We start from the raw sequence: 15321 nt of genomic DNA, 5'->3' as shown, positions 1-15321 counted from the left end.
TGGTGTGTGGTTGCTGGTGAGTATTTGCTTGAGGTTGGGGGGCTGACTGTAAGCAAGGATTGGCCTGTCTCCCAAGATCTGTGAGAGTGATGGGCCATCCTTCAGGATGGGTTGTAGATCCTTGATGATGTGTTGGAGAGGTTTTAGTTGGGGGCTGAAGGTGATGGCTAGTGGCGTTCTGTTGTGTGGTTTTTTTTGGGTTTTTTTGTTGTTGTTGGGCCTATCCTGTAGTAGTTGACTTTTGGGTACTCTTTTGGCTCTGTCAATCTGTTTCTTCACTTCAGCAGGTGGGTATTGTAGTTGTAAGAATGCTTGATATAGATCTTGTAGGTGTTTGTCTCTGTCTGAGAGGTTGTATCGTAGAGCTTGGCTGTAGACAATTGATAGTGTGATGTGGTTTGGATGAAAGCTGGAGGCACGTAGGTAAGGAATAGCGGTCACTAGGTTTCCGGTATAGGGTGGTGTTTATGTGACCATCGCTTATTAGCACCATAGTGTCCAGGAAGTGGATCTCTTGTGTGGACTGGTCCAGGCTGAGATTGATGGTGGGATGGAAATTGTTGAAATCATGGTGGAATTCCTCAAGGGCTTCTTTTCCATGGGCCCAGATGATGAAGATGTCATCAATGTAGCGCAAGTAGAGTAGGGGCATTAGGGGATGAGAGCTGAGGAAGCGTTGTTCTAAGTCAGCCATAAAATGTTGGCATACTGTGGGGCCATGCATGTACCCATAACAGTGCCGCTGATTTGAAGGTATACAGAGTCCCCAAATGTGAAATAGTTATGGGTGAGGACCAAGTCCCAAAGTTCAGCCACCAGGTTTGCCGTGACATTATTGGGGATACTGTTCCTATGGCTTGTAGTCCATCTTTGTGTGGAATGTTGGTAGCGGGCTTTTACATCCATAGTGGCCAGGATGGTGTTTTCAGGAAGATCACCGATGGATTGTAGTTTCCTCAGGAAGTCAGTGGTGTCTCAAAGATAGCTGGGAGTGCTGGTAGCATAGGCCTGAGGAGGGAGTCTACATAGCCAAACAATCCTGCTATCAGGGTGCCAATGCCTGAGATGAGGGGGTGTCCAGGATTTCCAGGTTTATGGATCTTGCGCTACCAGCACTCCCAAGTGAATTGACTTAGATTTGGAGACTTGCTGCCAAGGGTCTTTTCGTTTGCTGTGTAGATGTACCTTGAGTGTGACAGTTCACTGGGCAGAGAAGAATTCATGAACACCAGCTTGTATGTACAAAAAAAAATAATTAAAAGTAATTTAAACAAATATTCTTGCCTCCCTCTAAACATGGAAAAGAGATTAGATTCTGTGCTGTTTCCAATACCAACTTTGCACCATGCTCTATCTTCCATCTTTAATAAAGGAAAATATATTCATAGTTAGTTTGTCCTCTTACCTGTCCAGCCATGATATTGCTTGCATATTCCATATTAACATACATACATAACTTGTACAGCATATCCCCACCAGTACTCTTAATAATGTATGCAACAGTATTATATATAAAATATAACTTGGTGTTCATCAAATATCAATATTGTAAACTCTGTTGTAATGTGTGTATATGTTTGAACCAAAAGAAGTAGTTAATTTCTGGTTTTGTTTTAAAAAACAAAAACAAAAAACAAACCCAAACAAATCTTAACTGTAAACTATCCATCCCCTGTTTACCGTGGAAATTCCTCTCATGCATGGCATATCCTTTTATTGTATTTTACAATGTACCAAACGGATGCAGAAACAACTATTTCCAATGAGCAGCTGAGAATTTCTCATAAGTACTGTCTTGAGTATATTTTATACTTTGAAACTGAGCAAATTCACAGCTTCTTATAACTGCACTTTCTGATGGGAAATGGAAGGATTATTGTTAAAGAATCAATAATAGATGATAGCTGAATGTAGGGAAAGGAAACACAAGTTGCAGTCCTGCATAAATGATTTTTTCAGATGATTTTATTCTCAGATAGATAAATATGAAAATTTATCTAAGTCAGAGGGGAAGAAAAATGCCCAAATAGTCCCACAATAGTCCAAAGGCAGCTTCATACACACTAGTCTGTTTGTTCTTAAACTAGAAAACTGACTCCTTTGGGGTCAGTGTCAAAGGTATAGGAATCGCTTTGAAATTACCTTAAATGTATATGTTTCAGATGCCACTCCTCTTCCTCTGACCTCGAGAATGTTGAATAAATTCCAGTGTGGAGAGTTTTCAGGCCACTGAAATGCACACTTGACCCAGGGTAAAGTGTGGCTAAAAGAATATTTTTGCAATCACTCATTGCCAGCGAGCAAGCAACTTTGAAAAAGTGGCTGTAAAGTGAACCCCAGGTGAAAGTTATGGATAAGGTGACATTCTGGGTGGGGCATTGCTCTTGACAGATCTGGGTGTTTTCAAACTTGTCCTATATTTGTGTTTTTTCTTCTAATTTAAAAAAAAAAAAAGTGGAAGTGCAGAGGGAGGATGGAAATACTTCCTTAAACTCATATTGGTGGAGGACTGAGGGACTTGAAATTTTGAATACCAGGATGATGAACATTTCTGTGTCTTTTTGTGTATTGTATTAAGCTCACATTTTATTGGGATTGTAGCCCGATCTGAATTGTCTGAACTAATCTGTAGAGTAATTTTAAAGTATGTCTCTGTCTCTGAGGGTGACAGAATAAATATTTCATCTGTCCTATGACTTGTCACTTGTCAAAACTGAATGCTAATTCTTAGTTTAATTGAGCATTTCTTTACTCTCTGCAGGGGAGGGCTAGCAGAGAGGTTAAATCGGCTGCAGAACAGAGAGAGGTCTGCCATTAGCTTTTGGAAACATCAATGTGTTTCAGAGTATAAAACCTCTTCAGGTAAGAACCATGTATGTAGGCATGTTATATGAAAGTACATATTTGTTACTGTTGCATCTATTCATTAGAAAAATATTTTACATTTCCATGCATATAGTAATATGGTGCAAGTTTGTATTCTATATAGCAGTGGCTCTGAGTTTCATAGATTCATAGATACTAAGGTCAGAAGGGACCATTCTGATCATCTAGTCCGACCTCGTTCACAACGCAGGCCACAGAATCTCAACCACCCACTCCTACGAAAAACCTCACCTATCTCTGAGCTATTGAAATCCTCAAATTGTGGATTAAATACTTCAAGGAGCAGAGAATCCTCCCTCAAGTGACCCGTGACCCATGCCCCATGCTACAGAGGAAGGCGAAAAACCTCCAGGGCTTCTTCCATCTGCCCTGGAGGAAAATTCCTTCCCAACCCCAAATACGGCGATCAGCTAAACCCTGAGCATATGGGCAAGATTCACCAGCCAGATACTACAGAAAATTCTTTCCTGGGTAACTCAGATCCCATCCATCTAATATCCATCTCAGGGATTAGGCCTATTTACCCTGAATATTTAAAGATCAATTAATTACCAAAATCCCATTATCCCATCATACCATCTCCTCCATAAACTTAAGTAGAATCTTAAAGCCAGATAGATCTTTTGCCCCCACTGCTTTCCTTGGAAGGCTATTCCAAAACTTCACTCCTCTGATGGTTAGAAACCTTCGTCTAATTTCAAGTCTAAACTTCCTGGTGGCCAGTTTATACCCATTTGTTCTTGTGTCCACATTGGTGCTGAGGTTAAATAATTCCTCTCCCTCTCCTGTATTTATCCCTCTGATATATTTATAGAGAGCAATCATATCTCCCCTCAACCTTCTATTAGTTAGGCTAAACAAGCCAAGCTCCTTAAGTCTCCTTTCGTAAGACAAGTTTTCCATTCCTCGGATCATCCTAGTAGCCCTTCTCTGTACATGCTCCAGTTTGAATTCATCCTTTTTAAACATGGGAGACCAGAACTGCACACAGTATTCTAGGTGAGGTCTCACCAGTGCCTTGTATAATGGTACTAAAACCTCCTTATCCCTACTGGAAATGCCTCTCCTGATGCATCCCAAAACCGCATTAGCTTTTTTCACAGCCATATCGCATTGGCAGCTCATAGTCATCCTATGATCAACCAATACTCCAAGGTCATTCTCCTCTTCCGTTACTTCTAATTGATGCGTCCCCAACTTATAACTAAAATTCTTGTCGTTAATCCCTAAATGCATAACCTTACACTTCTCGCTATTATATTTCATCCTATTACTATTACTCCAGTTGACAAGGTCATCCAGATCCTCCTGTATAATATCCCGATCCTTCTCTGAATTGGCAATACCTCCCAGCTTTGTATCATCTGCAAACTTTATTAGCACACTCCCACTTTTTGTGCCAAGGTCAGTAATAAAAAGATTAAATAAGATTGGTCCCCAAACCGATCCCTGAGGAACTCCACTGGTAACCTCCCTCCAGCCTGACAGTTCTCCTTTCAGTAGGACCCGTTGCAGTCTCCCCTTTAACCAATTCCTTATCCACCTTTTGATGTTCATATTGATCCCCATCTTCTCCAATTTAACTAATAATTCCCCATGTGGCACAGTATCAAACACCTTACTGAAATCTAGGTAAATTAATCCACTGCGTTTCCTTTATCTAAAAAATCTGTTACTTTTTTGAAAAAGATAAGGTTGGTTTGGCACGATCTACCTTTTGTAAAACCATGTTGTATTTTGTCCCATTTACCATTGACTTCAATGTCCTTAACTAATTTCTCCTTCAAGAATTTTTCCAAGACCTTGCATACTACAGATGTCAAATAACTGGCCTGTAATTACCCGGATCACTTTTTTTTCCTTTCTTAAAAATAGGAACTATACTAGCAACTCTCTAATCATTTGGTATAACTCCTGAGTTTACAGATTCATTAAAAATTCTTGCTAATGGGCTTGCAATTTCAGGTGTCAATTTCTTTAATATTCTTGGATGAAGATTATCTGGGCCCCCCGATTTAGTCCCATTAAGCTGTTTCAGTTTTGCTTCTACCTCAGATATGGTAATATCTACCTCCATATCCTCATTCCCATTTGCCATGCTACCATTATCTCTAAGATCCTCTTTAGCCTTATTAAAGACTGAGGCAAAGTATTTGTTTAGATATTGGGCCATGCCTAGATTATCTTTAACCTCCACTCCATCCTCAGTGTTTAGCGGCCCCACTTCTTCTTTCTTAGTTTTCTTCTTATTTATATGGCTATAGAACCTTTTACTATTGGTTTTAATTCCCTTTGCAAGGTCCAACTCTACTCAACTTTTAGCCCGTCTCACTTTATCCCTACATGTTCTGACCTCAATAAGGTAGCTTTCCTTGCTGATCCCTCCCATCTTCCACTCCTGTATGCTTTTTGCTTCTTCTTAATCACCTCTCTAAGATGCTTGCTCATCCAGCTTGGTCTACAACTCCTTCCTATGAATTTTTTCCCCTTTCTTGGGATACAGACTTCTGATAGCTTCTGCAGTTTTGATTTAAAGTAATCCCAGGCCTCCTCTACCTTTAGATCCATAAGTTCTTCAGTCCAATCCACTTCCCTAACTAATTTCCTTAATTTTTGAAAGTCAGCCCTTTTGAAATCAAAAACTCTAGTTGCAGATTTATTTTTGTTAATCCTTCCGTTCAGTTTGAACTGAATTAGCTCATGATCACTTGAGCCAAGATTATCCCCTACAACCATTTCTTCTATGAGGTCCTCGCTACTCACCAAAATTAAATCTAAAATGGCATCCCCTCTAGTCGGTTCAGCAACTACTTGATGTGGCATGTGCATCATTAATATTCTGCAGAACTGCATCTCTTATCTAGCACAATAGGTATTCATAATGTCCCTGTCACTGAAGTACTTGAGTTCAAAAGGTGAAAATTTTATGTCCAGCTAGGGCAGTGGTTCCCAAACTAGGAGCGCTGCTTGTTCACGGAAACCCTCTGGTGGGCTGGGCGGGTTTGTTTACCTGCCGCGTCCGCAGGTTTGGCCGATCACGGCTCCCACTGGCTGCAGTTCGCCGCTCCAGGCCAATGGGGGCTGCGGGAAAGGTGGCCAGCATGTCCCTCGGCCCCCATCACTTCCCACAGCCCCCATTGGCTGAAAACGGTGAACCACTGCCATTGGGAGCCACGATCGGCTGAACCTGTGGACGCAGCCAGTAAACAAACCGGCCCAGCCCGCCAGGGGCTTTCCCTGAACAAGCAGCACCCCTGGTTTGGGAACCACTCATCTAGGGTCTTAAATGTTAGGAAATGCTAGAATTAAGATTGCATAGGAAATTTTAATTTATCCCCCTTGGATGTATGCAATTTTATGATACAGTCTCCAATTACATGATCACGTGCCTCTGAATCTTCAAAGAATGTAGCTGCCAAACTCTTAAGACTCTACTGAGTGTGTATAAAGTATGATTTTTCAGAGTCTCATAAATTGGCTGAATTTGGGTGAATTTTCACAGGGGCAACAAAGGACACATCTCTTACATCAGGGTAACCCCACTACAAAATTTCAAGTCTGTCTTACAAAGGGTGGAAGCGCTAGAGCTTCTCAGCAACATGGCTGTGATTTTTTTTGTTTGTTTTTATTTGTTTTTTACATGGGCTGGACAACATATATTTCCCTAATCTAATCTGGTTCTCAAAAATAGCTGACTTGTTTTATCTGAAATTGGGAAAAAAAAAATATTCAACCTAGGTCAGATGCCCAGTATGGAAAGTTTCAGCCTGAATGGTTATGATTTTGCTGTGACAGGCAACATTAATGTAACTGCCTGTAATCTAAGAGTGTAATAATTTTGTTTTGCTGCTAACTGTAACACTTTTGGCTTTCATCTTATTGGGATTTAAGATAAGAATCTCTTGTTGGTCTCAGTGTAATGTTGGAAAAGAAAGTGCCAGCTCTGGCCAAGGCCGTAGGCGTTAGCTAAGAACTGACAAACTAATAGCTGGAAACGAAACCAGCTCACCTATATGTTAGTTTTGTTCAAAATACATACTAGCTTTATAAGAACATATTTAATATTTAGGCTCTATGAAATGCTTGTAAATTGTTTCATACATTAATCTTACTTGTAATGTCTGTATTCCATGCTATAAAGTTTGTTTTATGATTGTAAAAATGCCTGCTCTGAAATTGTGAACTCGGACAAGAAGAGTCAGTTCCCCTACCCATCCAAGAGGACTATCAAATATTAAGTAGGCCGTTGTAGGACAAAAGCTTTGTTGATTGCCCCATCCACCCATGGAGAAGTACGTGCAGAAAGCCTTGTGCCATCCACTTGAATGCTGGAAGAGGGAAATAAAAATTGCTAGCATGAAGATTTTTCTTCTCTTTACTGTTTGGAATCTCACAAGGGCAGGAGCTAAGAAACAAAAAGCAGAGATCTGCAGGGTTGACCTGAATTAAGCCCAAAAAAGACATCCAGTGTTGACAGATTACTACATCTCTGTCACCTTTTGAATCACAGATTTAAACTCATTTGTGTGTATATGCTTGCCTGCTTTAGCCTGTAAATAACTCTTATTTCTTTTTCCTAGTTAATAAACCTTTAGTTAGTTTATTACAAGATTGGCTGTAGATATTGTACGTTAGATCTTATCCCAAAGACAAATTGATCTGGAGTAAGTGGCTAGTCTCTTGGGACTGGGAGCAACCTGAATATTTTGTGATTTTTGGTGTAAGTGATCATTTATCACTAAATCCAGCTTGTCTGTGTGGCAAGATAGAATGGAGAGCCCAAAGGGACTGTCTGGGACTCCATGGTAAGACTGGTACAGTGAGATAGGAATTCACATTGTTACTGGGTTGACGTAATCTAATTATAGAACATATCACCAGTTTGGGGTGTCTGCCCTGCTTTTGACAATCTGTCCTGAGATTGGCAGTCTTGGCTGTGAGCTGCTCCAGGCAGCATGATACTCAGCCTTCTAGGTTTTCTTTGCTCTGATAATATTTCTAAAATGCAGGATTGTTTCCGACTCTCATGCAGCTCTTGTCTCTGCTTCTGTTGCTAAAGGCAGACACAAAAGAGACAGATGAGCACAGTGATCATTGGGAAGAGATTGAAGCAGCTTAGTTGTTGAAGATCTGTTAAGTCATTTTGGATGCTCTGTATTGTATGTTCGCATAGACCAGAAATTCAGTGATAAGGAAGGAGGGAGGAATTCCCAATGAAATTAATCCAAGGCCTTTGGTTTTATTTGTGATTTTAGGAGAAATATTTCCAGAAGGGTCTGGCTGACCCCCTCATGGCATATTATGTTGCAAAAACTGAAGCTTTTATATTGCTATTATCTTGCATGTTGTGTCAACCTCCATGTCATCCAATGAAATCTTTCTTTTTGGCTTTATTCTTTAAAAATTCCTTTGTTCTGTTGCAGAGCTTAATTGTATGTAATTGGTGTGGTTTGACTGCCTCTCTGTAGCAGAGCTGAGTTACTGCTTCAGAAAACAGCGCCCCCTTGAAGCATGTGTGTGTTGTCTTTCATACTGTGAATTGAGAGGGTTATTCATTAAGGGTATTGCTTTTGTCTACATCAGACTCCATAGCAGCTTGGAATGTCTGAGAGTTTTCTGAGCTCTGCCACAACAGAGCCTACACCTTATTCTGTAGAGAGAAGTATCTTCATTTTAGCACCTGTGGAATGGTGCATCCCTTCTTGAGGTAGAGGCTAACTATGACTATATTACATCTGATTGCTGTATATGGCTGTTGGTCTTTTGGAAGATTTTTCAAGTGTAGAGGGAGGGGGCTGTGATGCTCTCTACCTCGGGGGAACACCTTGCACCTCCATGTTCATCTTTATAATATGATTGTGTGGTATCCAATGCAAAGTCATGTCAGGTGTCTTTGGAAGGCTCGTGATGCACTAAGCATTATTGTTACAGTAATGTTGTAGGTTGTAATTTCATATATATAGTTATGAGGCTGAAAATGTGTCCCCAGGGTTTAAAACAAGCCCAGGCAAAACTCTCCAGGAGCAGAGGGGCAGTTCACACTTCATCATGGCATGTTTGGGACAAGCCCAGCCCAGCTTCACAGGAACAAAGGACACTGGCCTAGGCAGCAACTGTTGGACTCTCGAGTGAGTCACCCCACCTTCCCTTGGTCCGTTTGGTGAGGTACAATGAGGTAATACTCACCTGAATCTGAAGGGCGGGGAGCAAAGCCAAGAGGGAAGAAAGAACCTGATAAAAGGGAGAGGTTTGCCATGCTCTCTCTTCCACCTCCATCTACAGCACGGGTGGGCAAACTTTTTGGACCGAGGGCCGCATCTGGGTGGGAAAATTGTATGCAGGGCAGCGGGTTGGGGTGCGGGAGGGAGTGCGGGTGTAGGAGGGGGTGCAGTATGCAGGATCGGGCTCAGGGCAAGGGATTGGGGCAGAGGAGGGGTGTGGGGTGTATGAAGGGGCTCAGGGAAGGGAGTTGAGGTGCAGGGTGCAGCAGGGGGCTCAGGGAAGGGAGTTGGGGTTGGGGGTGCAGGAGGGGTTCGGGCTCCAGGGTGACAACGGCACGCACCGGGGCAGGGCAGGCTCCCTGCCTGCCTGCCCTGGCCCCATGTGGCACTGCTCCGGGAAGCAACCAGAACCATGCTGCATGTGCTGCCTTTGCCATGCCTCCAGGTACCTCCCCCGAAGTTCCCATTGGCCGCAGTTCTCCGTTCCTGGACAATGGGAGCTGTGGGGGCGATACCTGGAGGCAAAGGCAACGTATGGAGCCCTCTGCCCTTCCTCCCCCAGGGGCCGCACAGGGACGTGGTGCCCGCCGCTTCTGAGAGTGGCGCGGGGCCTGTAGCACCATGGGGGGCAATCCCCTGGGCTGGATCCAAAGCCCTGATGGGCTGGATATGGCTTGCACACCGTAGTTTGCCCACCCCGATCTACAGACACTACCACCAAGCGACTGAAGCGCTGATCAAAGGGAAGAGCCTGGCTGAGGCGCAACAAGCCAGCCTGTGGTGAGAAGGATCTAAGTTTGTAAGGGAACTGAAAATGTTAAGATCAGCTCAGATTGCCTTTTGCTTTTATTTCATTTGACCAAATCAGATTTGTTGTGCTTTGACGTATAATCACTTAAAATCTATCTTTTGTAATTTATGTATTTGTTTGTTTATTCTACCTGAAGCAGTGCGTTTGTTTGAAGCACGTCAGAGACTCCTGTAACAAGCCTGGTACTTATCAGTTTCTTTATTAAACTGATGAACTCATACAAGCTTGCAGTATCCCGCGGGCAGTGCAAGACAGAGCTTCCTAGAGTTGTGTTTGGGACCGGAGATATTGTCCAGTGTCATTTGGTTGCACAATCCGAGCAGCGGCTGGCCAAAAGTGCACACTCACATAGAGCAGCTTATATGCTAGAGGCTGTGGACAGCCCAGAAGTGGGGGTTCACACAGCGGAGCAGGGTAAGGCTGGCTCCCAGAGTCAAGGATTGGACTGAACTAGCAGATCACCAGTCCCGTAACACCAGGGGAACATCACAGGGGCAGAGTAGGGTTGCCAGGTGTCTGGTTTTTGACCGGAACACCCGGTCGAAAAGGGACCCTGGTGGCTCTGGTCAGCACTGCTGATCGGGCCATTAAAAGTTCAGTCAGCGGTGCTCCTTGCCTGCTGTGGCTCCGTGTGGCTCCTTGAAGCAGCGGCATATCCCTCCCTCCAGATCCTAGGAATAGGGGCAGCCAGGGGGCTCCGAGCGCTGCCACCTCCTGAAGCGCCAGCTCCACAGCTCCCATTGGCTGCGGGTCCCAGCCAATGGGAGCTATAGGGGTGGCGCCTATGGATGGGGCAGTGCATAGAGCTGCCTGGCTATGCCTCTGTGTAGGAGCCAGAGCGGGGACATACCGCTGCTTCCAGGAGCTGCCTGAGATAAGCGCCTCCTGGAGCCTGCACCCTGACCCCCCCCCCCATGCTCCAACCCCCTGCCCCAGTCCTGATCCCCATCTCACCTCTGAACCCCCCAGTCCATAGCCCTCTCTTGCACCCCAAATCCCTGATCCCCAGCCCCCTGTCCCAACCTGGAGCCCCCTCCTGCACCTTGAACTCCTCATTTCTGGCCCCAGCCCAGAGCCCGTACCATACCCCCTCCCACACTCCAACCCCTTGTCTCAGTCCAGAGCCCCCTCCCATACTCCATACCCTCATCCCCAGCCCCACCCCAGAGCCAGTAGCCCTTACCCCAATGCACCCCAACCCACTGCCTCAGCCTGGAGCCCCCTCACACATCCTGAACTTCTCATTTTTGGCCCCACCCTAGAGCCCACAACCTCAGCCAGCGCCCTCACCTCCTCCCGCACTCCAACCCTCTGAGCCAACCCGGTGAAAATGAGTGCGAGTGAGTGAGAGTGGGGAGAGTGAGCGAGAGAGGGAGAGGGGATGGAGTGAATGGTGGGCGGGGCCTTGGAGAAGGCTGGGCAAGGGTGTTTGGTTTTGTCCAGCTAGAAAGTTGGCAACCCTATGGCAGAGGGGGAGTGCATACCTCGTGAACCCCTGAGTCCCCTACTATGGGGATGTGATTGTCAATTGTGAACAATTTTAAAAGAGGTTGTTGTGTACATAACTTCATTGGGTTGGCTGATAACTCTGTTGGCTGATAACTCCATTTCAGTCAGAAAGAGAGAACAAGGTTAAGATAACCCACTTGCCCTGTTAGTAAAAGGTGTAATGAGAGAGAAGAGACAGAGTTCCTCCAACATTTCTCCACAATGATGATTTGACAGGCTCCTTGCCCCCAAATGTAATGGAGGCTGGGGTGAGGAGTTTTTTCACCCATACAATACCAATGTTTAGGTGTTAGGGATATGTGAGGGCACTCTAGTGATTGGGGGAGGGCAAGAACCTCCCCTAACAATCTAATATATTTTCTTTTGTTCTTGGGTTTGTGTTTTTATAGCCGTTTGGCCTATCTATGAATATGTGGTTGTGAAGGTTTCATAATCTCTTGGACTACTTATCTCTCGGTGGGTGGAACAGGTAGTCCCAAGAATCTGAAGTCACCGAGTGCAAGATTCTGTGAGGTCATTTATACACATCTTTTTCCTCCTAATTCAGCTCTGTATCTTGCAAACTGGAAATGTCACTGGAGCAAGGGGGAGTCTTTGGCGGCTGAACTTTGTACTGACTAGGTCTGCCTATTGCAGAGGAAGCATCTGCAATTTCTAAGTGGCTTGCATGATGTGGAAGGCAAAAGCTACATTGTGCTGGATTATGTTGGGAAGAATCTATTCTTTTTAGCAGGGGATACATATAATATTAGGGGATTGTGTGCTATAGATTTTAAGAATGAAAACGCTGAAGCTTTGTACAGTATACATTTTATTTATCTGAGGGTTGATGATATTTTCTTTTTCTGCAGTCATTACAGAAGGCTTAATACGTTGCTATGTTGCATGTTTAGCAGTTCTAATACAATGAAAGGACTAGATAGTCATAACTATTTATGTAAGCTCTATGGCTTTGAGATAGAGGACATAAATAACAAGGACTTCAGGATGTGTGCACATTTTGGGGTTGTGAGAACCACTAATTGCATGGGTTTATTAATGAGAAACTACTTTACTCCAGAGTTATAATTCAAATTTCTTTTGGGTGGGTAGGTCTGTGGCAGGGACAGGAATTCAATATGACACAGGAACAGAAAAACTAGTGGAGGGGCAGAATTGTGAAAGTCCTTAAGTTGAGGACAAGAAGTATAAACTTTATGCAGTTGAAAGGGGTAGTGCAGTTTTGAAGGGACTGCACATTGACATAGTCATGGTACTATGTCAACGTGCACTAGGGAACTTGTAGTCCACACTACCAGGACAGTTGGACAGTTAGTGTGTGACACGCTGTGACATGTGGACAGTTAGTGTGTGACACGCTGATCCGTACTAGAATTTACACCCTAGCTGGAGTGCACTAATGCAATGTGTAGACAAACCCTAAGATTATGAAAATCTGTAAGAGTTTGAGCTTCACTTGTTAATTCATTCTATCCTAGTCAAGATTTCTTTTACTTAATAGCTACTTAAGAGTTAATACTATAAATTATTTTAGGCCTGTAGAGGAATGGCAAAGGGCCAAATATCTGTTTGTATCCTCTTTTACTAACCAAAGATCTGAATTTGTTGCAGTGTTGAAAACAAAACTAAATGTAAATTTTGCTCCTTCTTTGAGTTGCTAGTCCCTATGTATATTCGCATGGGTACATGTGCAGTACTCAGTCTACTCCACCTTTTATCTCCCCTGTTGGAGGCATGAGGTGAACCAGGGCGTATGTGTGGAGCAGTGGACACTGCTTTGAAAATTCTCCAGGTTCATATACCCCCACAGTGGAATAGAGATAGGGACACTGCATCTCAAAAACCTCTAGTTTCTTCTTCGAGTGCTTGCTCATGTCGATTCCATTCTAGGTGTGTGCGCATCCACGTGCACAGTTGTTGGAGATTTTGCCTTAGCGGTATTCGTAGGGTCAGCTGTGTCGCCCTTTGGAGTGCCGCGCTCATGCGGCAGTTATCAGGCACCGCTGGTCGTACGCCTTCTCAGTTCCTTCTTACCGCCCATGACAGTTGCTTGGAGCACCTGGTCTTGCTTAGGAAGAGCATTAGTGGTTCTTCACTGTTCAGCTTGTTCTCCTTTGTTGTTTAGTTGACTGATTGGTTAGCTGTTAAGTGGGCTAATAGTAGTTTCATAGTTAGAGTCTCAGCTGGGACTTTATCCCGGCGCAGGGCATGCCCCGTTCCCCAGGTTTCAAGCCGTGTTCTGAGTGCATCTGGCTGATGCCCATCAGTAACCCTCACAATAGCTGTTTAAAGTGCCTGGGGGAGTCCCATAGAAAAGACAAGTGCTGGATCTGCAAAAACTTTCATTCCTCGACTCAGAAAGAGCGGAACATTCGATTGAGGGCCCTCCTCATGGAGGCCTATCTGTGCCCAGCATCGGAGCCCTTGCACTTGCACTCCACACCAGGTACTTCGGTGTTGGCATGCAGTGCACTGCTGGCACCGGAATCTGCCTGGTACCGTTCCCCCTTGGATATACCAAAGAAACGGTCTGTTGACTGGCCCACAGGCACTGTGCAAGAAGGGAATTTCAGGCAAAGGACCTATGTTAGGCCTTGTGTCCACTACAGAGGCCCTCAGGGTTACCGCTGTGGTCAGAGATCTCGCCTGGGCCCCGGCACCGTTCTTAGGGCAGACCCCCTTCTCCGTACCGATCGCCAATGAGGGTCAGTTGACAGATTCATGCTTCAACAGCCCCGCCCTGGTCACCAGAAGGGCAGTGGTCCAGGTCAGAGGGCCCCTTCAGCCCCTTCCCTATAAAGGGCAAATCGCCTCTTAGCCAGGAACCCGCTAAGGTGCTGGCGGCATTGCATGGGGTCAAGGGCAAATGCCCGCCCAGTGGCAATAGTGGAACCTGTGGGGTGTACCTGTTATGCTGGCACTGTAGTCGTACCACTTCTCCCTGGTTACATTGGACAAGCTACGCCCGGCGCAGCTGGCTCCCGAGTTGGAGCGTTGTGCTGAGTCAGAAGCGGGAGCTTCGCGGGAGGCCCCGGCAGCTGCAGAGTGGTCACCAATGGAGCAAGGAGATGCTCCCCACCCTCCGAAGATGCAGTCATCCTTGCTGTCCCCAGACGAGGCAGTGGCAGAGCCCTCACAAACCAATAGCCCCCCCCGATGACTTCAGGGAGCACAGGCCCTGCTCAAGAGGGTGGCTGCCAACCTGAATTTGGAAGTCGAGGAGCTAGCTAAAGAGTCCGATGACCTTTTCAATATCATCCCCCTCCTCTGCCCCAGCCTGGGTCACATTGCCCATCCACCCGGGGGTCCTAAAAATTGCCAAGTTTGCATGGCAGACCTCACCTTCCATTCTGCCCACATCCAAGAAGGCGGAAAAGAAGTCCAATGTCCCCGCAAAGGGGTTTGAATATCATAGAATCATAGAATATCACGAAGGGACCTCAGGAGGTCATCTAGTCCAACCCCCTGCTCAAAGCAGGACCAATCCCCAACTAAATCATCTCAGCCAGGGCTTTATCAAGCCTGACCGTAAAAACTTCTAAGGAAGGAGATTGCACCACCTCCCTAGGTAACGCATTCCAGTGTTTCACCACCCTCCTAGAGAAAAAGTTTTTCCCAATATCCAACCTAAACCTCCCCATTGCAACTTGAGACCATTACTTCTCGTTCTGTCATCTGCTACCACTGAGAACAGTCTAGATCCATCCTCTTTGGAACTCCCTTTCAGATAGTTGAAAGCAGCTATCAAATTCCCCCTCATTCTTCTCTTCCGCAAACTAAACAATCCCAGTTCCCTCAGCCTCTCCTCAGAAGTCATGTGTTCCAGTCCCCTAATCATTTTTGTTGCCCTCCACTGGACGTTTTCCAATTTTTCCACATCCTTCTTGTAGTGTG

The 15321-nt window shown here is 45.0% G+C and overlaps 1 protein-coding gene across 6 annotated transcripts in view; it reads left to right on the top strand.

The window, feature by feature from the left end:
• SPIDR (scaffold protein involved in DNA repair) overlaps positions 1 to 15321 on the top strand; it is a 318808-nt gene that overhangs the window by 104262 nt on the left and 199225 nt on the right. For all 6 annotated transcript variants that reach the window (XM_038388517.2, XM_043507890.1, XM_043507888.1 and 3 more), the window contains one exon: positions 2762 to 2862. In XM_038388517.2, the coding sequence (XP_038244445.1) occupies positions 2762 to 2862 (101 nt within the window). The remainder of the gene's footprint in view (positions 1 to 2761; positions 2863 to 15321) is intronic.

Source organism: Dermochelys coriacea, chromosome 2 (assembly GCF_009764565.3).
Source record: "Dermochelys coriacea isolate rDerCor1 chromosome 2, rDerCor1.pri.v4, whole genome shotgun sequence".
Taxonomy (NCBI): Eukaryota; Metazoa; Chordata; order Testudines; family Dermochelyidae; genus Dermochelys; species Dermochelys coriacea.
The sequence above is the reverse complement of the archived record's forward strand: the minus strand, read 5'-3'. Positions and strand labels throughout refer to the sequence as shown.